General features: G+C 41.8%; 2 protein-coding genes across 3 annotated transcripts; one reads left to right on the top strand and one right to left on the bottom strand.

Annotated features, from left to right (window-relative positions):
• Positions 1-2,452: 2,452 nt before the first annotated feature.
• FAM216A (family with sequence similarity 216 member A) lies at positions 2,453-14,425 on the bottom strand. 2 transcript variants are annotated; one of them, XM_088449201.1, is made up of 6 exons: positions 14,079-14,425; positions 10,951-11,087; positions 6,626-6,740; positions 4,891-4,963; positions 2,973-3,052; positions 2,453-2,800 (listed from the first exon to the last, which is right to left on the bottom strand). In XM_088449201.1, exons 2-6 carry the CDS (start codon positions 11,071-11,073, stop codon positions 2,664-2,666), a joined length of 528 nt encoding a protein of 175 aa, XP_088305327.1. In that variant the 5' UTR covers positions 11,074-11,087; positions 14,079-14,425; the 3' UTR covers positions 2,453-2,663. The 2 variants fall into 2 exon arrangements, with proteins under 2 accessions (XP_088305327.1, XP_088305328.1); XM_088449202.1 differs by having other exon boundaries at positions 2,454-2,800; positions 14,107-14,425.
• On the top strand, positions 14,397-23,934 carry GPN3 (GPN-loop GTPase 3). The gene is made up of 8 exons (XM_088449200.1): positions 14,397-14,580; positions 14,869-14,977; positions 16,697-16,864; positions 18,426-18,550; positions 20,130-20,245; positions 20,556-20,652; positions 21,562-21,690; positions 22,535-23,934. Exons 1-8 carry the CDS (start codon positions 14,533-14,535, stop codon positions 22,598-22,600), a joined length of 858 nt encoding a protein of 285 aa, XP_088305326.1. The 5' UTR covers positions 14,397-14,532; the 3' UTR covers positions 22,601-23,934.
• The last annotated feature ends 474 nt before the right edge of the window (positions 23,935-24,408 follow it).

Genomic DNA, 24,408 nt, shown 5'->3' with positions numbered 1-24,408 from the left:
TTGGAATCTACCATCTGTGAACCCCATACATTGCAGCTTTTTTTTACACAATCATCTGCAAAACGCAGAATTGCCCCAATTGCTTGCTGAGGGCCTTTACCTGCTCCCCACTCAGAATCCGGCCCTATGACAACAAATCGGAATGCTAAGTATCCAGATTCTTCTCTTGACATAAAGTTCCAGGGAGTGGACACAATGTCAAAGCCAAGGAGTTATCAGCTAGCCTCCGTTTACTCTCACCCCATATATTCTGAGAAAGGGGGAAAAAAGAAAAGTAGTAGTGCTAGAAATCCTTCCATTTTGGCCATGATGTCTGTTTCCCAGAAGGCTCAGAATCAACGATGGCCTCTACCCCTTCATCCACATTTATTGCTTTAGGGCTCAGTCTTTCAACCAAATGTGCAGCAACAAGGTATAATGGCATATCATTTGACCAGAAACTGGTTAGAGATAAATGAGTATCCGAGTCAGTAATCCACACACTTTTGCAGGCAAGAAAAGAAAACTGCAATAGTATAGTACCGAGTTTAGATATTTATAACTTGGTGTTAATCTAATTATTAAATTATCAAAAAAAAGCCAGCATTCCACACATCCTTGACTTTTTACAAAATGGATTCAGTGAAAATCTTGTCTTATTGACACTAAAGGCCAGTATCCTATTCGCCACGTAAACATTTTTCACAAAAAAAACCAGACTTTTAATGCGATTTCTGCCCAATGGTAATTATCGGGTTATTGGATTAGAGCCCACTTTTTTCACAAAAAATATGACCCGTTTTCGTCAGAAAACACACAGGGTCTGTGAAAACTGTGTTTTCGCGACAACGAAACTGGGCTGATTTGGGGGATTTTGTTTTGTCTGCCTGAGGCAGGTGAAAGACTATCCTTGATAAGTGCTGGCTTTCAGGGATAATTAGCCCCCGTCGGATCAATTAGCCGCAGCAAATTACCACGGCTAATAGGATACAGGCCAAAGGACAAGTATCAGCACTGAGTGCTTAATGCTCTAATGGATGTCCTATTTGAATTAATCCAAGAAATCTCTCAGAAATGGATGACAGTGAAGGTAGCTTTCCTGGTGGGAATTACTTCTGACAGACAGGTTGGAGAGTTACAGGCACTATGGTGTCCAGAACTGATAAAATATCAACGAGGATAAAGAGTCAACGTAACTTTCTTGCCAAAATTTGCCTCTACATTTCATATCTTTTTACTCACAGCCGATGCATAGAAAAAATAAACTTTGCTCCTTATATCTAGCAACAGCAACCATTGTATACTTAGGCAAGATAGTTTAGAAAACCCATTGTTTGTGATTCTGACAGGAAATTGGAAAAATCATTCCCCTCCCAAGCAAGCTATTTCCAGATTGATTACATTGCACAACAATGAAAGTGTTTCCGATGTGAAAATAGTTACTTCTAATTGATTTCAGCATGCATAGAATGAATATGACAGTTAAAACTCTGTTAGCTCGGAGTTCCGAGATATAGCCCATTTATGACGATGTAGGGGTATTCCTAGTGAAGTGGGCAGAATGGAGAGAATCTTACCAGCAATCTGCGTTCCGCGCAGAGGGGGTGGGGCCTAATGACCCAATTAAATGAATCAGTTATTTGTCCCCTCCTCTATTCAAATATATGCGATTCAAGGGATTACCCACACAAGATAACTGTGGTCCACTGAGTGACAAGCATAGTGAGCGATTCCACCAAGACATTTCAGCAATGGAACAAAGATATCAGGGCAGGTGAATCACTACTGTTGTACAGTGACAAGAGATGCCCCAGAAGAGGAGTACAAGCGACAAGCAAAGAGAAAGCACCCCCATGAATAGGCCACTATGTTAGATAATACTTTCGTATGCTGTATGTTGTTTCGTTTTGTGTTCTTATTTGTGATTGATTGAATTAAAACAACTGTTATTTATTTTCTATCAAGAAAATATCAGATTATTTTAAAATAGCTTTTCACTATGACTACATTACTAATGTACATACAGTATAGTGCAAGTAGTGTAGCTCAAAAAATAGAGCTAGTAAAAACATTCTGAAATCATTTTCATTTTTCTTGACCTCAGTTTAGAAATGTATGACTATTTTTAGAAAGGAAACAAATTAAAAGTATAAATTTGTTCTACAGTGTTATAGAAGTAATCATACAGGCATACAAGGAAATGGGCATAATGTTCCAAAAATACTAAGAGCCAACTCAACTTCTTGGGCAAAGAGGGCTCAAGCCTTGGTGACTAAGCTTTGCAAGGCAACAGGCTGTATATCTATCTGTACCTTCTCTAGTCATTATCATATGGGTATAATATACTCTTATCAACTCCCAGTTTAGGACACATGTTCTCTCCACTCAGCCACCTCAATATGTGTATATAGCACCATGCTGTACCATATGTTATGTATTTTTCAGAAATAATTTAGGAAGTCACTCAGAGACATAGAGGAAGAGGAGGAGCTGCATTATAAACCATTTAGGTGTGTTTGATGATTTAATGATAATTCACTGATATTTGCTGATCTCTAATAACCACATTTGGACCACAAATATACATTTTCTAGGGAGTGGCTGCTTGATTTGCCTTCAGCCAAAACAGAATGATAAAAATGATGGAACTTGGATTATATTTTAGATTTACAAATATTGTCTAATCATGCTTTAGTATATGCAGAGCTTTCACTAGTCACAGGATCCTTTAGTGTAAGAGACTTCATTTGCTCACTCATCGCTTCTTCTATGGTTCTTGCACCTTCAGTAGTAGGTTCTGCCCACAATGTGGATGGAGAACCTAAAATAAAATACAAACTATGAGTAGTGACGTCAGCAAAGCACCAAATTGGTTTAAAATACTTTTATTTTTTTTTAAATCTAAGCTGTTTTTTGAGTCTGTGTAAAAGTAACTGATAGAGTAATAACAGTGCATGTAGAAAAGTCAGTTTAATTGGATGTACTTTCATCACCTTCCAAGCTTGGCTTCCCTTCTTCTTTTTCAATACTGCACGTTTTACTGCTGGATTTACAAAGACAGTCTAATTGTGACCTAGTAAACAATACCAATTTCAAAATTATAATAGGAAAAAGTGCATATATAAGTGCATATATATTATAATCTGTGCAAACAACCAAAACATGTACACGGAGTGGCCAAATTATTAGGACCATCAGACTAACATAGGATGTCTGAATCTGTATAAGAAGGGTAAGGGTATGCATAGACTAATGAAGTGTATCTCTCATGAAATAATTGGTAAATTACACAATTTGAGAGACTTGAACGTGGAATGATTGTTGGCGCTTACAGCAGCGGTGCGAGCATTAGCAAACAGCTGCACTGGTGAATTGTTAGAGGGGGGCAGTTATTAGTGCACACAGAGGGGACTAGCTGACAGAAAACTGGGTCTGAGCAAAAGGCCTGTAGTCGTAAATGTCTACTGGATGCTCAAACGGAGCGGGGGTTGGGCAGGCTTGTTCAGTCCCACAGATGGGCAACAGTGCATCAAATTGGGGATAATATGAAGTAAGGGACCAAGTCAGATGGCCTCTCAACGAACAGTACACTGCACATTACACTGTATGGGCTACAGAAGCAGAAGGCCTCTCCGTATGCCATTGCTATCTGTTGCAAACAGGGTAAACGCCTATAGTTTGCTTAGGAACACAGGAATTTACAGTAAATGAATGGAAAAGGGTTGTGTAGTCTGACAAATCACATTTTAATTTACACCATGCAAAGGGTGAGGATATGGAGACAAGATCATGAAGGCATAGATCCTTCTTGCACTGTCACGACTCTTCAGGCTGGCGGAGGCAACATTATGGAGATGCAGTTCATTGCATTTGGCCTAATATTCCCCACAAAACATACCGAAAGTTAATAGAATTCATGTCTAGAAGAATTTGAGCCGTATTAAGGGCAAAAGGCGGCCCAACAAAATGCTAACGGGGTGGTCATAATAATTTGGCCACTCAGTGTACAAACAGTGTAATACTCTTCTATTCTCTCCATGTTTTTCTGAAGTCTGTCCTTATTACATAAATCCTAAATAAGTCCTTAGTATTCCAAACTTCCAAATAAGTGGATGTAATTTTATAAATGACAGTTTATATTGTTTGTCACAAAAATATAAATATTTACATTTGTTACTTGTATCCTATGTAAAAAATATCCATTTCTATGTTTGATAGTGGTATGAAGTTCATTATATCGGTAACCCTACTATGGCTATAAATCCCCCACTTTTGCATTTACATCTAATATGGATGTTGGTGGCCATCACCGTATCTAGGACAAAGTCCATTGGTGCCCTAGTGGCTGCTACATTCAGCTGTTTTTTTCCTGAGCCATTTGTCTCACTGCCCCGGAAAAAAATGATATGTGTAGCTGCAAGAACCAATAAGAAGCCATAATCATGGACATTACAGTTTTCTGTTGGGTTCATCCTATTTCCCCTTCAGCTAAAGGACCCGAACGTGATGTCGAGTGAGGGAGGAAGTGTGGTTCCATGTCCTGACCGTGTTGTTACTTTGTCCCAACTGTAGTATCTGGCCACCGATAGTAGAAACTTGTACCCTTGTGGGCTCGCTTCACTCACCACGCTTTGTGCACGGGGGCTCGCTTTACACGCCACAGGTTACTATTCCCACTCTATATCCACGTGGCTAGTAACTGATGACATCAGGGTCCTGTAGCTGAAGGGGATCTAGCCGCAACCTTTTCTGTTGTCCTCGTGCTCATACACAGATCCAGCCATTTTAAGCAGAAAACATTTGTGTATGTTTTGCCACCGAAACAGCCCTGGTAAAAAACCTGTTTCAGACTTCAGTTGTCTAGGCTCCACTGCATTAAAATCTTCATATTTTGCATATTTAGGGTCTTACCTTCTACAATGTTCCTTTATTTCAGGCTTTATTTTTCCTGATGATGAAGACTTAAAATGTGTTTTTTTATTACCTTAAAAAAATCAAAACGAACATAAATAAAAACAACTGGGAGAGTGAATGGGATCAGTTTAATAGCTAAAGTGCAGAAATAAACATTATATTCATAGTAGCTTTTTAATATTTGGAAGTTCTTTATTTTCCCAACAATGCTGTTTTAATTCAGCAGGTACATGGGGAGTAGAAATGTCAACAGTGGTGGTCCTTGCTGAGCTAGGAATAGCATTGTTCATTTTACCATTGCTTACATGTCAAAAACTCACACTTAAGGGATGCTCTACCCTCTTGTGCTTCTCCCTACTGTAATTTAATTTATCTCTTACTCCCCACTAGGGCAACTAACACTTGGCTGCTTATACGGGCGTTAAGGTTGCTAATATAGCAATGTTTATACATGTCCTGTATTGTAATGTATTGTAAGTCAATGGTTACTTTTTTGTCTATGTACTTTGTAAGGCGCTGCGGAACACTTGCGGCGCCATATAAATAAATGATAATAATAATAATAATAATGTTGCAGAGTTACAGTTAATTCCATTTTATGTTCACAGTGTGCATGCTCCAAAGAGAAATGTATGCATCTATAGGCAATTCAGTCGCATCTCCATCTGTGGCAAGGGTATAACTGGGTAATAATGAGGTGTTCACACGAAGGCTAAAGCTGGGTACACACTATGGACCTCATTCAGAGCCGCTCGCAAAATGCGAGCGCTCGCTTTGAATGAGAGCGGCCACTTTTCTTTTGAAAGGCGGTCTCCTGGCCGCTCACTAAGCTGTGGGTCACCACCCACAGCTTTAGCGAGTGACTAGGTGATGGTCGCGATGGTCTCGACCATCGGGGCTTGCGACGAGACCCTTGAGGTCGGGGCTTGTCTACCACAAGCCCCAGGCAGCTTCCTGCTCTAACAGAGCAGGATGCTCCCTACTGACTTCACTGGTGAGGTCAGTAGGGCCGCCTAGAAACGGCAGGCGTTCCTTCAGGAACGCAGGAACGCCTCCGTTTGTCTGGCCACCCACTCACCACGCCTACAACACGGGGCGAGCTGTCGATCAACGCGGCGCTTGCGCAGTGCCCCACCATCGACCCGCTTGCGAGCGGGTCTGAATGAGTTCTTATGTCAGCCTGATCCGACGGATCGGGCGACATGTCGTCTAATGTGTACCCACCTTAAATTTAGTGAGGATGTGTCACCGGAATTGAGAGCTATGCTAATTTGTGCATACACAGAGATCTAATTTCAGATAGATATCTATTGCATCAAGGATCTTTTGCAAGATGCACACTAATAAGCATGATGACTATGAAACCAAGCATGTGGTGCGATCACATAGACATGCACAACTCTGCATATGGGCAAATATCCGCATTTATCCCTCGCACACAATGCATGTACAATTGTGTCCAACTTGTATGCAACTCTGAATCTGCCACTGAAAGCAGAGTCAACTGATACTATATTGTGGATTTATTATTATTTTTTACATTGTGTACCAGAAGTCCTGGCAAAAAGTCCACTTCATGAGGGTCTTAGAGAAGCGACTGTATAGCATTGTACATAGCATGGCCCAAGTAATGATAAATAATCTAGCATGAGTTTGGCAAAATAACATGTTACACTTACAATTCTATAAGCTTTACAGCATAAATAAAATGTACGTGTGAGCCAGTCCATACCACATCTTATCTGTGAATGCAGGTGACTGTCAGCCAAGGCTCTCATGTTGCTGGTGCTGTAGATTTTGGCAATGCTGCACAAATACCGTTTCTGGCCCATAGTAAGATCTGGATGCTGAAATACAAGTTGTCTATGAGAACAGTATAAAAATTACAAAAAGTGCACAAAGATTTGAAAGCAGCTAGTTTCAGCTATTTGTAAAAAAAAATTTCTAAATGTGGCCAACATCGCTGGAAAATTGGCAGCAATAATGGTTAGGAAAATAGGCCCACTAAGGGTAGAATTCAATTAGAGGCGAAAAGCCACGATCAGCGAAAATTGTTTCCTATGCGATGTTTTCGCCATATTCTCGCGTATCGCCCTATTCAATTGCAGGACGTTTTCACATGTGCGAAAAGTCCACAGGCAAAAACAGGCGTAAAAGTTCTCCACCCAGAGGCAGGAGACAAGTTGTGCAAAATGTGGTCCTGAACCCCTTGGACCTCCCCCCCCCTCCTCCTAATGACTAGGCAAAAAAAACTTAATTCCCCCTAAAAAAGTCATGTCATCATTGGGGTGAAATTTAAAAAGTATTGGAAAATGGGTATAAGTGTACTGGGTCAGGTATTTTGGAGTGCTGTATGGATGGGACAGGTGTATTTAGGATTGCAGGCGGCTGCAGCAGGTGTTTTTTTTTAAAGCTTTTAATAATGCACTATATCGCCCCAAAAGTATACTAGTACCCCTTTAATTGTACCCCCAATTTAACTACAGCTATTATTTTTCCACACTTTTATAAATATGCATATAACAGCCCTTGGAGTTTAAGAACCCAAAATACTTTTATTATGGCTATTAATACACTTCTATATTAATTTCCTGGGTCAGTTAGGATTTTAATGGGGTACAGATGGATTTCCCCAAAATTAGCTACCCTTTTCGCTAGTTTCACCATTCGCACAACTGCGTTTCGCCTGTTTTGGAATTGAATAGGGCTAAAAGCGTGTACGCACATAGTGAAGTACGTAATAACTTCACGTATAAACAGGCAAATGAGGCGAAAAGATTGCAGTGGCGAATGCATTTCGCAGGTCGTGACTTTTCGCTTCTCATTTAATTCAGCCCTAAATCTGATTGAAATCAATTATATATTTGTTATGCACACTAGTCAATGGATTTGAAAGATGACCTCCGCTGCCCTGTATGTGTGTGGTCATCGTTCGATTGTACAAACAAACCGTAATGAAACCAGAGAGATGTGGCGTGTCAAATGCAAATGCAGCAGAAGATGCCTGTATCAAATAGACACCTTGCTGCATCTGCGATCTGATGCAGCGTCCATAGGTGCTGCCTCGGATCACGGTTGCTCCTATGGCCAGGCTGCGTAAGCTGAAACTTACTCAGCCTGGCTGGTTACTGGCAGCTTGCGAGGCTAGAAAATCTGCATCCACCGACGCAGATCCTGGCCTCGTTCCCCATGGAAAATGGGTGGACACAAAATTATTTATTAATACGAGAGGTCAGAGGAGAATGGTCAGAACTGCTTGAAGTTGACATGAATGTGACAGTATCTCAAATTACCATGAATTACAAGAGTTGATGCGCTTCTCTGAAGGCACAGCACGTCAATCCTTGATGTGGATGCTTTATCGTAGCAGAAGACCACATTAGGTTCTACTCCTGTCAGCTAAGCCAGGAAACTGAAGATACAGTGGGTACAGGCTCTCCAAAGCTGGAGAGATAAAGATTGAAAAGCTTGGCCGGTTTGATGAATCTTGATTTCTTATGCAAGATGCAGATGATAGGGTCAGAATTTGACGTAAGATATGAATCCAAGCGACCATCTCCTGCCCGCTCGCACTAGCTGTGGGTGGGCACCCACAGCTTAGCGAGCGGACAGGAAAGAAAAAAATATATACTCCCCCGCCCTGATTCAGAACGTGCGCTCGCAAATAGCGAGCGGCTTTGAATCAGGCCCTATGTGCATCCCTATATGGCCACAGTCTAACCATGTTCTAATGCAGGGGTGGCCAACCAGTCAGAGGCAAAGAGCCAAAAAATATATGTAGTCAAGCGAAAGGGCGGATAGCATGTGTGTGCCTATTGTGCGCGAGCAAAAATGGGGTGTGGCCTAGCTGTCACAAGGCTACTCCCCATTTTTGTGCGCATGCCTTTGGTATGACATTTGCAGGAGCATGACCCGTTTTTAGTCACGCTGGGGGAGAGCCCAGCACATTGAAAATACACGTTTTACATAATCTTCCCAATATACATTTTTCATTGTTGAAGTGAAAGAAAAAGCCAGAGCAATATAGAAAATATTGAAATAGTCACGTTCACATAAAATACAGAAACAAGCCAGATCTACATAAAATACATTGAAAATGCCAGTACCCAATATGCTATACCCCCTGTATTTGTGCCCATTAAGCAATGCCCCATATGCAGTGCCCTCCTGTAGTTGTGCCCATTAAGCAATGCCCCTTGTAGCTGTGCCCCTTCTGCAATGCCCTCTGTAGTTGTGCCCATTATGTAATGCCTTCAGTAGTTGTGCCCCTTTCTGCAATTCCCCCTGTAGCTGTGCCCATTAAGCAATGCCCTCTGTAGTTGTGCCCCTTCTGCAATGCCCCCTGTAGCTGTGCTCATTAAGCAATGCCCCCATTAGATGTGGTCCTTATGCAATGCCCCCTGTAGCTGTGCCCATTATGCAATGCCCCCCAGTAGTTGCGCCCCTTCCGCAATGTCCCCTGTAGCTGTACCCCTCCTGCAATGCTCCCTGTAGTCGTTCCCCCTAAGTGCCCACAGCATTAGCTCCCCCTCCCCGCCCACACCCCTATGAAGAAACATACCTTCATGCTGGCACCGCTCAGGGCTCCAGAGTCCAGCCGTCGCTGCTGCTGCTGCTTCCGCCGCCTGCTGGATCTGTCACCCGGGATCAGTATGATTTACCACATGACCGCGGTTCAAATCTTAACAGCGGAAGCCGGCAGTGTAGATCCCGACAGGTAACTATATTTTCTATTTAACCTAACCTTCCCTTAGGGGTGCCTAACCCTAACCTCCCCAAATGCCTAAACCTAACCCCCCTTCCCCGTAGCCTAACCCTAAGTCTCCCGGGGGGGTGCCTAATCCTAACCCCCCCCTTCCCCTAGCCTAACCCTAACCTCCCAGAGGGTGCAAACCCCAAGACCCCCGGGGAGCCCCTAACCTAACCCTCCCCTTCCCCCGCGGCTGTCCGCGCCTGGCTTACCTTCGATCGGTAAGCCAGGTGTTGGGCTCCCGGCGTAGGTCTAATGACAGGCGTCGGGATTTCGATGCCGGTCATCAAACACTTGCCGGGATTAGACAGTCGGGATGCCAACGGTCGGCATTTAGACCGTCGGCTTCCCGACTGCATCCCCGTCACCCACGCACTGCATTACTGGGAACGCTAGCCTCTGAAGATGCTTCTTTAGTCTCTGATAGCTTTAGAGACCAGCGTTCTGAGTACTAAAGGGGATCTGCCGAGCCACGAGCCGCATTACAAGCTCAATAGAGCCTCATGCGGCTCAAGAGCCGCGTGTTGGCCACCCCTGTTCTGATGGCTACTTCTAGTAGGATAACAGACCATATCACAAAGTACATGTCATCTCAATGTGGTTCACAGAACAAGACAGTGAGTTCAGTGTACTCATGGCCTCAGTCACCAGTTCTCAATCCTATAGCGCTCTCTTGAGCTATGGTGCTACAGGAAATTTGCAATCTCCCTCTCCCTCGCCCCCCTCCACTCTAGTGCACAAATAACATCTATGGGCCTCATGCATAGTTGGACGTAAACCAATGGGTAGCAAAAATGTATTCTTCATAGAGCATTTTACGATTACAAATATACGCAACTTGCGTTAAACTTTGCACCGGCCTCTATATGGGAAACATTGTCATTAATAAAGATGATAAGCCCAGGAGACTACATTTGTACCATTTCTGCAAAATGTTACTATATTGTGCATTGTGCTATTCTACAAACAGAACTGCATTCATTTTTTTCAGATAAACCCTTTGTCCCCTAAATGATAAAACCAGTGTTCACATGCAACGTAACCCTGCAGTATATAAGCAGACCTGTTTTCTTTTTACACTTATGTCATATAATTTGGGTAGTGTACAAGTGTATACATTTAATTTCATCATATTTAGGTTGTGTGGAAGGTAGTTGCTTAAACATATAAAAAAAACATGAACTATTACTAGGATGTGTCTTGGTAATGGAACATCGCAGGCATTGTAATTTAGCAACCGTTGTAGTGACAGATGTCACCCATCAGTTTTTGGTTTTTTTAATTGTAGCAAATAATAAAAATTCTACCTTAAGAAATGCTGCATTTTTCATAGACCTGGGAATGTGTATTGTTTGGACTTGCGAAGTCATGGGAAGGCTTTGGGATGTCCCTCGCCTTCTTACCACATGTTTTGTTGTACAATCATTCATATTACCGAGTACTCCTGAAAAAAGACCAGAATGTTTCATCAGTTGTTACACAAACATTATATGGTATATTGCAGACATTTACACAAAAAATAGGTATGTTAGAAACATGTTTATGTTATTCATTCAGGATGGTTTCAATCAATTTCCAAGTTTACTACTAAATCCAATAAAATAACAACTAAAATCAAGAGAAATAATGAAATCCTCAAAGATTTAGGTTTAACCCTCCATTGTAAGTATATGAAAGAAAGGAGCAAATAAATAGTTTCAAATGAATTTGGTACAAAATAAACAATAAAACATTTGTGAAAGTACTTATGTGGTCTGAGTATTACAATGTAGATGTTGATCCAATAGGTCAGGGATGGGGAACCTCCGTATAAGGCCCTCGGAATCTTTTGGTCTGGCCCTGTGAGTTTTTTCTGCTAACCTCATCTGGCTAGCAGGGTACCTAGAATGGCACCCTGCAGCCAGAATCTATGCATTACGAGCAGGGCTTTCTACCCTCTTGTGCTTCTCCCTACTTTAGTTTCATCTACTTCTTACTCACCACTAGGGCACCTAACACTTGGCTGCTTATGCTCTGTTGCTTATCTGGGCGTTATGGTCGCTAATGTAGCAATATATATTATATATGTCCTGGTCCTGTATTGTATTGTTCTGTAAGTCGCTTGTCTACAACTTGTTTGTGTACTTTGTAAGGCGCTGCGGAACACTTGTGGCGCCATATAAATAAATGATAATAATAATGCAGCAGTGCCGTCTGGAGCATCCTTAGGGCGCTTAAGACGATCACAGCGCTGCCCTTACAGCTACCCGAAGCATCCTCAGGATGCGCTGGGCATTGCTGCAATCACCAGCAATTGTGGCCCCGCCCCTGTGTGATGTCACACGGAGGAGGCGTGGCCTGCATCGGGCCCACGAATAATGTTGCATATATCAAAATGGCCCTCGGCAGAAAAAAGGTTCCCCACCCCTGCAATAGGTCATTGAAAACAATATTTAGAGAACAGAAGAGGAATGTCGACAGAGGTTTACAAAAGCAGTGGCATTACTGTGACCCAGATTATTTAACAGTCATGGGTGTTAAAATTACAGAAAATCCTGCAATTAATTGCTCAGAGCTGATCTTTTTTCTTTGTAATGTGATATGTTTTATTTTGCCATACTATGTGATAGATTATCAGATTAGATAGATATTGCAAAGAAGATTGATACATTTCTACCAAATACCATAATCACCGTGTAGTAAATATACATACATAATGTATATAGTTAATTATAGACACTAAAGGGGTCATAGAAATGAGGCAGCTCCTTGGTGTAAAAGGGGTGAGGGTTGGATCGCCGGGTCGAGTGACCCGGCAATCCAACCCAGGTAAATAGCAGGGTTTAACACGGGCATAGCCCGTGAAACCCTGCTGTGTGTACGACGCACTCCGGGTCTTGATGACCTGGAGTGAGCTGCATGCTGGCCGATTGGTCCGGCTTCAGTGGCGCTTGGAGATGACATCATCTCCAAGCGTCTACTTTCACGCCGGAAAAGCCGGGTCTATGCAGACCCGACTGCGGTGTGGCTAAATTCCGGGTCTGATCCGGATAGGAACCCTGTTTCAACTCTGGGTCAGACCCGTAATTTTGGTGGAAAAGGGGTATCACATTGCAAACTCGGCTTTGACCCGGGATTTTGAACACGGGTCCAACCCAGCTGCGACCCGGGTCAGACCCCTTTCACACTGCACCTTCGACCAGGGTTATTCCCGTGTTGGCCCTGTTCACACTGAACCCGGGTCAGCCAGGTAAAACCCTATGGATGTCATTAAAAATTTACTTTTTCAGGCTCACAAAGATCAGATCACAAAAGGGAACACAAGGGAGGGATGGGGACTGCTCACAGCATTGCAGGAATCATAGCTAATGGATTACCACTGTGTAGCCTGAGTCCCTGAGTGTTTGTGCTTTACTGCTGTTTGATTCAGTCAGTGAGAGCATGATGCAGCTTCTGATAGCATAGTGGAAAGGCGCGCTGAGCAGAGGGGAGGAGCTGCTGTGAACAGGGAAAGCTGCCTTCCCTGACCGGCAATTAACCCACGGGATGCTGGTATGCGAGCCAGTATAAGTCCCTGTGGTGGTCTAGTGGAAGTGCAGGTTGTCTGTGCCTGGCTCCACTGTCGTCAGCTCCGGTCCGTCCCCTGAGACCCGGAGTAAAAGGACTGCTGCAAGCGGATCACCGCAAGCAGTGATCCGCTTTATACCTGCTCCCCGTACATCCGCCCGCAGTCCTGGGAGTCCCTCGAGGTCTGGCTAGCACAGACCCCAGGGTCAACCCCAGATCAGTACTGGCGGCTCGGTGCCGGCGGAGTGATGTAGCGGCAGCGTGAACGTCCACTGGACTGTCCGACGCTGTCCGCTCTGAAGATAAACTTGAAAATAAATTTACATTCTTCTGGGGCTGTAAACAGCCCCACCTGCGTTACAGTGACCCGACTTCGGCTGGGCACCAAACGAAACTGAGGTGCTTCTGGCTCGGGGGTGGGGTATAGTGAGAGGCCCAGTGCATCCTGGGAGTAAAATTTTTACTGCGTGGTGCCCGAATGTCCTTGTCATCACCTAAACCTCAAGGTCTCCCTGTGGAGACTATGGACCCTGAAGAAGAAACATGCACTGTTTGTGGTCCTGAAGGCCAAGTTTGAGAACCTGTGTTTTAGATTCACATTTTTTCTCCATTATTGAAAACAAAATGTACATTGTTTTGTGATGCTCACCTTGGATCAGTAGTACTTTTATCTAGCTATCCCGTTTAAGAGCTGATAAAGCACAGAACAAATAGATTAAACTGGAAATATATACCACAAATATAGTTTATGTTCAATTTCACAAACAATTACAGAACAAAAATGACATCACACTACTACGTAGCTTAATTGAATGCATATTGATAGAATTTTCATTAGCTAACATCCAACTATTAGGTAAAATTAGAAAAATGGATAGTTCGTGTGTACCTGGAAGTAGGACAAGCAACTGGCTCACCTCACTGTCGTTATCCTGTAGTGTAGCATGAGATGTGGGGAGCTTCTTTTATACATGCATTTGCGTCTGTTGTACGGAGTGCTTATCTTTATGGTCTCATGTCAAGTGTGCCCCACAGCTGCTGAGTGTGACATGAGATGTATCGCCTTGGATACTGCTACACCACCAGGGGACTAGTCGAGAGTCTCTGCAAGCAGCAGCAAGAAGCACAACAGAGACCTGTCACCCACCGCGCATGCGCACTCTATCCATGTCCACCTTCGTCCCCTGCGCGTATGTTCAGCAGCTGCTGCCAGCTCCCCTCCCCGGGTGCGCCACAGGGTCTCTGATGCGGCTTCCGTGTTATCCCGGAAGTTGTGCACGCGTGTGATGATAGACACTTGGAGGAGCGCTGTCTCGCACTCATAGCACCGGGTTGGTGGCAGGATGCCTCGCTATGCGCAGCTTGTCATGGGGCCGGCGGGCAGTGGAAAGGTGAGCGTAGCATCAGGAGGGGGCAGATCTGTGGGACTACAGGCCCCAGCATGCCCTTTCTGTTGGACAATGTAATCATTCGCTTTAGCCTGAGGATTCAGTGCTGAAAAGCTGGTATCTACATTGTAACACAAACGTGTGACGTTAAAGTAACAGGCGCCATCCTAGCTGATTGTATTTGTGTGTGTCTATAATCTCAGCCCAGAACCTGTATTGTCTGTACCACCTTACTGCTTTGTTACTGCCCCGTCTTACACTCTGACAGGTGATTTGCTTGTTTTGTTTCAGAGCACATACTGTTCTACAATGGTACAGCACTGTGAGGCTCTGAATAGGTCGGTGCAAGTAGTGAACCTGGACCCTGCAGCAGAATATTTTGATTATCCAGTCATGGCCGGTAAATTAATATTTATTACATTTATTTGTTGCAAGTGAGTTTCTGGGGCTCATGGAGAGTTGGATATAAGTTCCAACATGGATATGCAAAATATACTTCTTTAATCTGCATATGCAAAGTAAAAATTGTCACATCTCTGTATGCCACACAGGGAAATATGAGGGATGAGAGGTGAAGACTGGTGTAGCCTGAGTACAGTAAAGGTGTCCCAGCCATGTAGAGAAAGCAAAAAGTAACACTGTGTGCAAACACCCCCTCCCCCTTCTTAAAGAAGTGGAATTAGCATTAGTTCTGCTAGCCTAGGTTGGTACCAGTATAATCAGAGTGACAAGGAGTGTAGGGTCCCCCTGAAACTGCAGATGCTTGCACTAGACTGTGCCAAACAAGTCTGGTACACTACAGTAGAAAAAACAACGACATGTGGTCCTCTTGACAAAGTGAAAACCAGCTCTAGTCTGGTCAGCAGGTATCTGTACTCTCTAGGGCAGAGGTTCCCAAACGCAGTCCTCAAGGCTCCCTAACAGTTCAGGTTTCAGTGATATCCATGGTTGAGTACAGGTGCCTTAATTAGTACCTCAGTCAATTTTATTTAACCACCTGTGCTCAACCATGGATATCTCTAAAACCTGAACTGTTGGGGAGCATCGAGGACCGCGTTTGGGAACCTTTGCGTAGAGGAATCAGGACTGCTTCAAATGATGTGACTTATAGGCATAAATAAATTAAAAAAAAAGTTCTTTCCCTGGAGCAATAGAGCTCCCAGCATGCTGGGAGCCTGGGACTTATAATTGCTCAACTGCCAGGGTATGCTGCCAGTTCGGCAATTACATGTCCCAGCATGCCCTTGTCTTCAGGGATCACTGAGATCTGTAGTGAACCATGGAGAAATAAAATAAGATCCCAAATTGGATACGTTGTTTTTAGACATAAATACACCCTGAAACAAACCCTTGTCTCCAAATGAATTTCTCACCTAAATGTTTTCTTTAGGGTAGTTTTTGTTCCATGTAGACATCCATGAGTTGAAACAAATAAAAAACCCTTAACAGACAACTTCCTTTTATGGAGTTTTGACATAGATGATTACCAAACAGCGTATCCATTCTATTTATGCCATGGTTTTTTTTTTCCATGGTTTGAGGTCAATTGACGTAATCTTCTATTAGCATATCTTCCATTTGTGGAATAACTTTATACAAAACATTTTTTTTTTACATAATATGCTCAGTCGCAGACATCTTAAAGTACCTGTTAAGCTGGGTACACATGTAAAGATTTTCTGTCCAACCATCCAACTAGTTGATTGGTTGGAATGAATATCTGGTAACGTATGGGAGTAACTGATGATCAGCAATTTGCTCCTAAATGCCAGAAAACAGAAGAAAATGGTCCTTCAGACAAGTTTGTTAAATGTTTGATCTAAACAATTTGTTCAAACAACAGTTTTTGTCCATTGTCCGGCGTTTGGGTGCAAATTGCTGATTGTCATTTGCTTTCATACCTTACCAGATTTTCATTCCAACCAATCAACTGACAAATCTAGAACAATAGACTCTTGCACAGCTGATGAGGGTGTACTCTTTGATTTTTTTTTTTTATTCAAATAAACTACAGATAATGCACCATTACATAATGTAAGAGGGGTCATTGATATAAGGAATTGCTGCATTCATAGTCAGGACAGTTGGTAATTTCCTCTTCCGTTGTTATCCTGTTTAGATATCCGGGAGCTGATTGAAGTAAATGACGTGATGGAAGACAGCTCCCTGCGATTCGGACCTAATGGAGGCCTTGTGTATTGCATGGAATATTTTGCCAATAACTTTGATTGGCTGGAGAGCTGCCTGGGTCACACAGAGGATGATTACATACTGTTTGATTGCCCGGGTGAGTATGATGATTTTGAATATCTACTATGAAAGTAGCTTTTCATTATGCCAGCATATAAACAAGTTTTAAAGTATGCCAGCACTGTGAAAGACATTCTCTCAAATAGTACAATATCATCACTCTGATAAATATCTTTATGTAAAAATTAATAATATGCCGGTAGGAGGAAAATGTAATTTTACATTTGTCTTTCTCTCTTTGCAATTACTAGTGCAGCATTTACCTGTGGGATAAAACAAGCCCATAATCAGGGTGAAATAGCCCATTATGTGTTGGCGTCACATTAGGTGACATGACTGAGTGTAATCTTGGGTTTTGAGGGGACTGTCATCTGCTCATTCGAGTTGGAGAAAGCACACCCACCTGAAAGGCCACGACCATTATTCCTGACTGACTGACAATGTCTGAGCACTCTCTAAGCAGGGTGGAGTCAAGATGTGGACATTAATTATTACTTATGCTGGGCATACACTATCCAATTATCTGTCCAATCTGACTGGTTGGAATGAAAACCTGGTAATGTATGGGAGCAAATGACAATCGAGCATTTGTTCACAAACACTGGAAAACAGGCAAAAATGGACTTTCAGCCAAATTGGTTAAATAAAACAAATGTAATCAATTTGAACAATCGTTTTTGTCTGTTTTCCAGTGTTTAAAACCATATAAGCGATTTGTAATTTGCTCCCATATAGAATTTCATTCCAACCAGCCAGATCGGACAGATAATTGTATAGTGTATGCCCAGCATTAGTAGTGGGTGGTAACTGGTGCTCCCAGTGAGTACCGTGTGGGGGTTTTGGAATGCATTTCATGGTTTTAATCTATTATTGGAATATATTACTGGGATTCACCAGAAGATGTGTGGCTCTTTCGAATGTTAGAGCCCTTGAAGTGTATAATGTTTCTGATTCTGAAGTGTATACTGATGGTGATTGATTAGGTGAAAGTGCCTGAATCAGGGGTGTAACTATTCATTTTTGGACCTCATAGCAAAATTTGTAAGGGCTTCACGTACTGACCCATGGCACAAAAACTCACATAGAAATCTGGGACCTCCACTCAGCTGAGGACCCCATTGCAGCTGCATCCATGGTAGTTACGCCCTTGGTCTGAATATTTCTGACCTCCATAACCGTAGACTGCTTCTTCTCCCAAATACCATAACTTGGTTTCAACCTTTCATTTGTATCAACTATGGACAGTTTGTGTGATTTTTAAAATGATTAATTAAAATTATTTTTATAGCCACTGTTGGGGTCACTAAATATGTTAGATAGTATATTGGCCAAGCTTTTAATTCACTCGTTGCCAATATATGCTATGGGTTACTGATAAGTTTTCTCCTGGTGCTCCCTAGACGCACTGTTTGGCTGTAGGATCTCCCCTGATTTTTCTCATCTAGTATGTCCCAGAGTGGATCTTTGTGTTGCTATTTCTTTATCTATAATGCAGGACTCAAATGATATATAATAACAAAACAAAGTATTCCAGCTTTACTATACAATGGTACTAGTACAAACTTGCTGAACAAATTGCTTGAATTTACCTAGTGTAGGTCAAATTGAACTATACACTCACCTGCCGGTTATGAAGTACCTGGTGGAGCAGCTTCAGCAGTGGGAGTTCAGAGTCTGTGGGGTCTTCCTGGTTGATTCTCAGTTTATGGTGGAATCTTTCAAGGTGGGTATTGAAGCCAGGCAAATTGTACATTGAATACATCTTTTATATTAAAAAAATCCAGGCACAGTGCCCTATTTCTGTACAGAAAAGCTACTGTGATAGTTGGTCTCATTCCTTTCTTCAGTTCAGCACTTTTACTTGAGGTAATGTCACCATTTCCTGCAGTCACACTACAGTCAGTAAGTGTGTGCTATATAAATAACTGGTAATAAATAATAATTACATTCAAGAAATTTACAATGAGTGCATCTGTTTGAAAAAAATATGGTAATAAGGGGAAAGCCATATAAGATATTTGTTTTATTTTTATAAAGTTTGTGTAAAGCTGCACTACCATCATCGGTGCCCCTGGGGGCTGCTCCAGGCAGATTTTCCCCCAGGGCTTAGACAGCTGTGGGCTGTGGAGGGGAGTGGTGGCTGTGTGAATATTAAGCAGACACAATTGGACATTTCAGCTTCTGGTTGATCCTCCTGCTTACACACCCTCCCATAGATATTTGTCAATGGCAAGCTGGAGAAATATAACTATTCCTACACTACAGAAACAGGAGTCCTTCAAATATTGTTTCAACATGCAATTTCAGGATCCCCACTAAGAGGAAACTGTCAGGTATAACTGAACAAATGACTGGGTATGCTGCTTTACCTCCTCTTAAATGGGATAATTTGGAACTGCCACATACGCATGTATATTACCGACTCTGTGGTTCTGGCGCTAGATACTTACACAAATGTTCGTTGTATCCTCTGTTGCAAATTGTGTGTAAGACATATCCTTTGCTCTCATAAGCCAGGTGGCAAAATTATCAGACCTGTTCCTCCCTCTCATAAGCACATTAACAGGCTCATCTGAAATAATTATTATTATTACCAGTTATTTATATAGCGCACACATGTTCCGCAGCGCTTTGGAGTGTGGGAGGAAACCGGAGTACCCGGAGGAAACCCACGCAAGCACAGGGAGAATATACAAACTCACCACAGTTAGGGCCATAGTGGCAATCGAACCCATGACCTCAGTGCTGTGAGGCAGTAATGCTAACCATTACACCGTCTGTGCTGTCCTGAAATAATTGTTCTATATAGGCTTGCCATATCATCCCTTTATTTTGGGGCACATGAATGTCACAGGTTCTGTGGCTGGCTGACTTCAAGTCTCCATTTCACCTGGTTTTATTCAGCCGCAGAATCTGTGTATTTCATGTGTCCCGAATTAAAGGGATGATATGGTAAGCCTAGTTATATAGATGTTGGGATCCGTTTGGGTTTTAGTGAGCAGTTCCCTAGGGTCATATTGGTCAGGACAATGATTTTTCCTTTTTAAGCTTGTATTCATTCCAAAAATACAACTTCCTTTTAAGGTTCTCTACAATATTGTATTTTAAAAAGGTTAATTGAGGAAACCTGTGCTTTGTCCATTAAATAGTAGGTCAAAAATGAGCCATGTAGCTGACATACACTTTTTAAAATAAAGAATACCCATAGACCCAAATGATTAATATTATGTTGTTTGCTTGTGAGTGTTTGATAGCGCCCTCTACCATTTATTGACACTAATCGGTGTCTGCTTCTTCTTCAGTTTATCTCTGGTGTCATGGCTGCTCTGAGTGCTATGATTTCTTTAGAGATACCGCAGTGCAACATCATGACCAAGATGGATTTATTGAACAAGAAAGCTAAAAAAGAAATTGAAAGGTGAGTTGCAAAACGGTATCACTTATTGGGGCATATTCAAGTAGCAGCGGGTTGTGTCGCATGATGTCTTCTCTCTGGTAAAGTGCCCGGTGCTCTTCAATTAGGGACATGCGAGCAGAAATCAACCTTAACTTCTGCCACGTGGCTTCTTGCAGGTTGAACGTCTCTAATTAAATAGCTCTGGGCACTTTACCCAGTATAAGAGACCGCTTGGCACAACCCACGGCTAATTCAATCTGCCCCATTGTGTACATGGTACATATTTAAGAACATTTTTCTTTTCATCCTATTCTGCTTTGTTTTCTGATAGATTTTTAGACCCAGATATGTATTCTATGATTGAGGATTCATCCAGCAGGCTAAGAAGTAAAAAGTTCAAGAAGTTGACAAAAGCCATTTGTGGAGTGGTGAGTTGTTGAAGTATTGTTTTATTATTATTATTATTTTATATTAGACCTATTTTACACGTATATGTGATAAAGGGTTCTCTGATCACTCAGGCAACTGGGTAGATGAATGCATAAATCTGCTTTATTGCACTAAACACTCAGGACCGTAATACTTGACAAGATACCTAGGCTATTTACTGTATAGTAATATTAGTCACCATGACCATTACCTCTAAATCCTCAGCAATTCCTCGATTTCCACATGTACAGTTGCTGGATGGCAGTCCCTGATAACTACCCATCCATAGAACCCATTGATGCTAGTCTTCAACTAGTGCCTAAATTCAATGGTAACAAACTCCACACTTGGAAATGTTGCTGCTTGCTGGAGGTGCACTTTCTATGACTTCTCCATGGCTTCCAAAAGAAAGTAGGGTCCTGACAGTGTCACCAGCCACAGTCTGATTGCCCCAGCTGGCATAAGTGGGTATACAGAATAATAAAATCAATCTAAGATTTGACAAAGTATGATTTCCAAGACAGTCTCCACACAAGCAAACCAGCAATATGACTCCACGGTCCTGACCGAACATAACCTCTTAGTCCCAAGACGAACACACCAATTTTACAATCAGGTCAGTCTTTCCCATCGTTATGGTCAACTTTGTGTCAGTGTTGATATGTCAAATGTTGACTTTTAGGACCGTTTCCACATTCAGTGTCGACTACCAAGACCATATTGACATTCTCTAGTTGACATGCTGAATGTTGACATTATGATTGTTAAACTCGTATACCACACCTGAAAATAAGGCTATCCAATACGGAAGATCAGTGTTTAGCAATGAAGCACTCATAAAAATCTCACATGTAGTTTATCCATTATTACTATATAAAGACTCCTCATGTTTCTGTTGGATGTTTTAGATTGATGATTACAGCATGGTCCGGTTCTTGCCTTTTGACCGCTCAGATGAAGAATGTATAAACATTGTACTCCAGCATATAGATTTTTCCATCCAGTATGGGGAAGACCTGGAGTTCAAAGAACCAAAGGTGAGTTCATGGGTTTAAAAATTCCAAACCTAAACTATGTATATCAGAACTGTGGATAAAGATAACATTACCAAAAAAATACCACTGTAGCCAGACAACTGAAAATAATTACACTCAGGAGATGATACAATTATGGATGCAAATGTCGCATATATTCGCACATATAAAAGAATTATAGTCTACTTGAGCATCCCCATTATGATCTTATGAGGCTTTTAACCACTTCACACCACTTTATTGTGTGAAAATTCCATTATGAAGGTTTTAACACCAAATTAACCCACATTAAGCACTAGTGTGTAATCACTAGCAGACATGAAAACGACTGCACGATTACAACATTGTAATCGTGCAGTCGTTTGTCAGTCTGTGATAAGCCTACACTGAACAAGCAATGCAGGCTCATCAATTATCTGGCAACATGCTGAACCTGACGTTATCGTCAGATTGTCCAGCATGTTTGCACGATAATAATGTCTAAACGACCAGCGGGCATGCGCATCACTGGTCGTTTTAGACAGTTTTATAAACTATTTATGAACTATATCATTATCGTTCAATCGCTCACATAAATTGTCTAGTGGATGGGCACCTGTAGAAATGGGTTGCTTTTTTTCCTTTGAACAGGTTTCCTAATGCCTGTCACTGTATTTTTAAGAGGTGGTACAGGATCGTGCACACTTTGGCATTGGTATCTTTGGTGGCACATGCTTTCTATGAAACAATGTAAACCACTAATGTATGTGGCAATCCACCTTCTTTATAAGGCATGCTTTCACATTTTATGTTGTGCATTTGCCCCTGACTGTATTAATAATGATAATAAAAAAAATGTTTGTTACAGGAAAATGAAGAGGACATCTCCCAGAATTTTGATGAATTCTTCCAGGACCGAGCAGATGAGCAGTGATGGTGATGCCCTCCGTCATATGTGTGAAAGATTATTCTATACAGAGAATTTAGTTTTCATGCTGACTGTAAATGTCAATGTGAATATTTATTATATGTTTTTTTGCCCTGAGAGTGCTGTGCCATGTGGATATAGGTGTATGAGGGGACTGGAGATGGTCCTGTGGGATGACAATCTAGTATTGTGGTAAACTTCAGCCTCCACAATGTGTTTCCTGAATGAGCTGATATGCACAGAATACTCTATGCTGTACTGCAGCTGAAGAGAAGGAAAGAACTAACAATGTTTCATTACATATACAAGTTCTGTGCCAGAAGTTATGGCTACAATTCTTTTTGATAGTGTTGTTTGATTTTTTCATTTAAATTATTTGGCTTCTTAAATTGTCAGATTTTTTGTGTTTAACATCTCTTGCCCAAATGCACAGTAATATGGTACATATGGGAACTATGAGCTGCTAAGCATTCTAAGATATATGTGCATATAACAAACTCATTTTCGATAGAACGGGAAAAGCAGAATTTGGAAACACTAACACAGTGGTTGCTAAACTGTCTTGAATCACGGCTCCCTAGAGCATCAGCGGGTTTTTTTCACGGCACCCCTAGGCCAAAAATGTATTTTTGAAAGATTTTGAAAAATTATTAAAGTAATTAAATTGTGCTTATCTGTCATCCTACAGTTCAGTTTTGTGGTGGCGGACAGGGTTGGGCTTCTGTTTGTACACATATTTTTTGATAGGCAAAACCAGAGCTGGTGGCTGCCAATCGCACTGATCAAAAATAATTTGATTTGGTCCTAGACCACCAACCTGAGGCTCCCCAGGGTGCCATAGCAACCAGTTTGGGAACCACTGCTACAACATATGATCAGTATGTTTGAACCTACTTCAGATCTGGGAAAGTAGGTACATTGTGTAATCGTAGAAGTCTTTTACTTGCCTAATTCAGCATCTAGATTTACAGTATGTTGCATTTTCAGATGTTTATATTCAGTTAGCTTTGTGACCTCATTGTTACTAATTGTGTAATAAACATTCACCAAGAGACCAGGGTAGGAAAAACTCCAGCATAATATCATTGTTTGTGCTATATTTGATCATATTTGCCTGATCTCCTGGAATGTCCGGGAGACTCCTGTAATTCTGGCCATTCTCTCGGGAGAACAGAGCAGGCTTCCTTCCTTCATCCAATCTTTTCTGTAATGAAGTGGGAGGAGCAAACCCATGATGAGAACATTTGCAGCAATTTTGTAGTCACCATCCAATGATCCTATGTTACAGAAATGAAGGCTCAAGTGCATTTAATATTGTAATAAAATTATTTTTGCTACTATATGCATGCGCATTTAATTTTGTCACCTCATATTTTGCCAAAGCTGTAGCTGCAGTTTTGAAACCTGTGGCTTGAAAATTATTTTTATTCAGTTAAAAAAAAAAATATCTGAATGCATAGTTTTCTGCTGAAGTTTATTTGGCAACATATAAATGAATGTAATTTACCAATAAACATTGTCCAGAGATGAGAATTAATGTGGAGTCTTAACTACTACTACTCTGCATTGTGTGATCCTAGAATATAAGCACTGACAAGGTGCAGAGCTGCATTATAGTCCAACAGGAACAACTCCCAAGTACTGAGTGTATATATGTAACCCTACACTCCACATAATATACCAGTACTCCAGCTTTCTCAGATAACATTAATATACCCCACATCTCCCCCCAAATAACAACACAACCACCCCAGATAAATACCTTATCCTGTGTTCATGCAACATGCAGACCAGTGCTGAAGGAAAGGATGGGA

Source organism: Taudactylus pleione, unplaced genomic scaffold (genome assembly GCF_031769625.1).
Source record: "Taudactylus pleione unplaced genomic scaffold, aTauple2 ptg000479l, whole genome shotgun sequence".
In the NCBI taxonomy this organism is placed as follows: Eukaryota; Metazoa; Chordata; class Amphibia; order Anura; family Myobatrachidae; genus Taudactylus; species Taudactylus pleione.
This window is presented reverse-complemented; position numbering and strand designations above follow the sequence as displayed.

Bases quoted from the DNA above. Each gene is read 5' to 3' on its own strand.
- FAM216A (XM_088449201.1), bottom strand. From the start codon at position 11,073: ATGAATGATTGTACAACAAAACATGTGGTAAGAAGGCGAGGGACATCC. The intron at 3,053-4,890 runs GTAAGACCCTAA...ATTGTTTACTAG, and splicing joins ATAAAGGAACATTGTAGAAG to GTCACAATTAGACTGTCTTT. The intron at 2,801-2,972 runs GTGATGAAAGTA...ATTTTATTTTAG, and splicing joins AGGGAAGCCAAGCTTGGAAG to GTTCTCCATCCACATTGTGG.
- GPN3 (XM_088449200.1), top strand. From the start codon at position 14,533: ATGCCTCGCTATGCGCAGCTTGTCATGGGGCCGGCGGGCAGTGGAAAG. The intron at 14,978-16,696 runs GTAAATTAATAT...TATCCTGTTTAG, and splicing joins TGATTATCCAGTCATGGCCG to ATATCCGGGAGCTGATTGAA. The intron at 16,865-18,425 runs GTGAGTATGATG...TACCTAGTGTAG, and splicing joins CATACTGTTTGATTGCCCGG to GTCAAATTGAACTATACACT.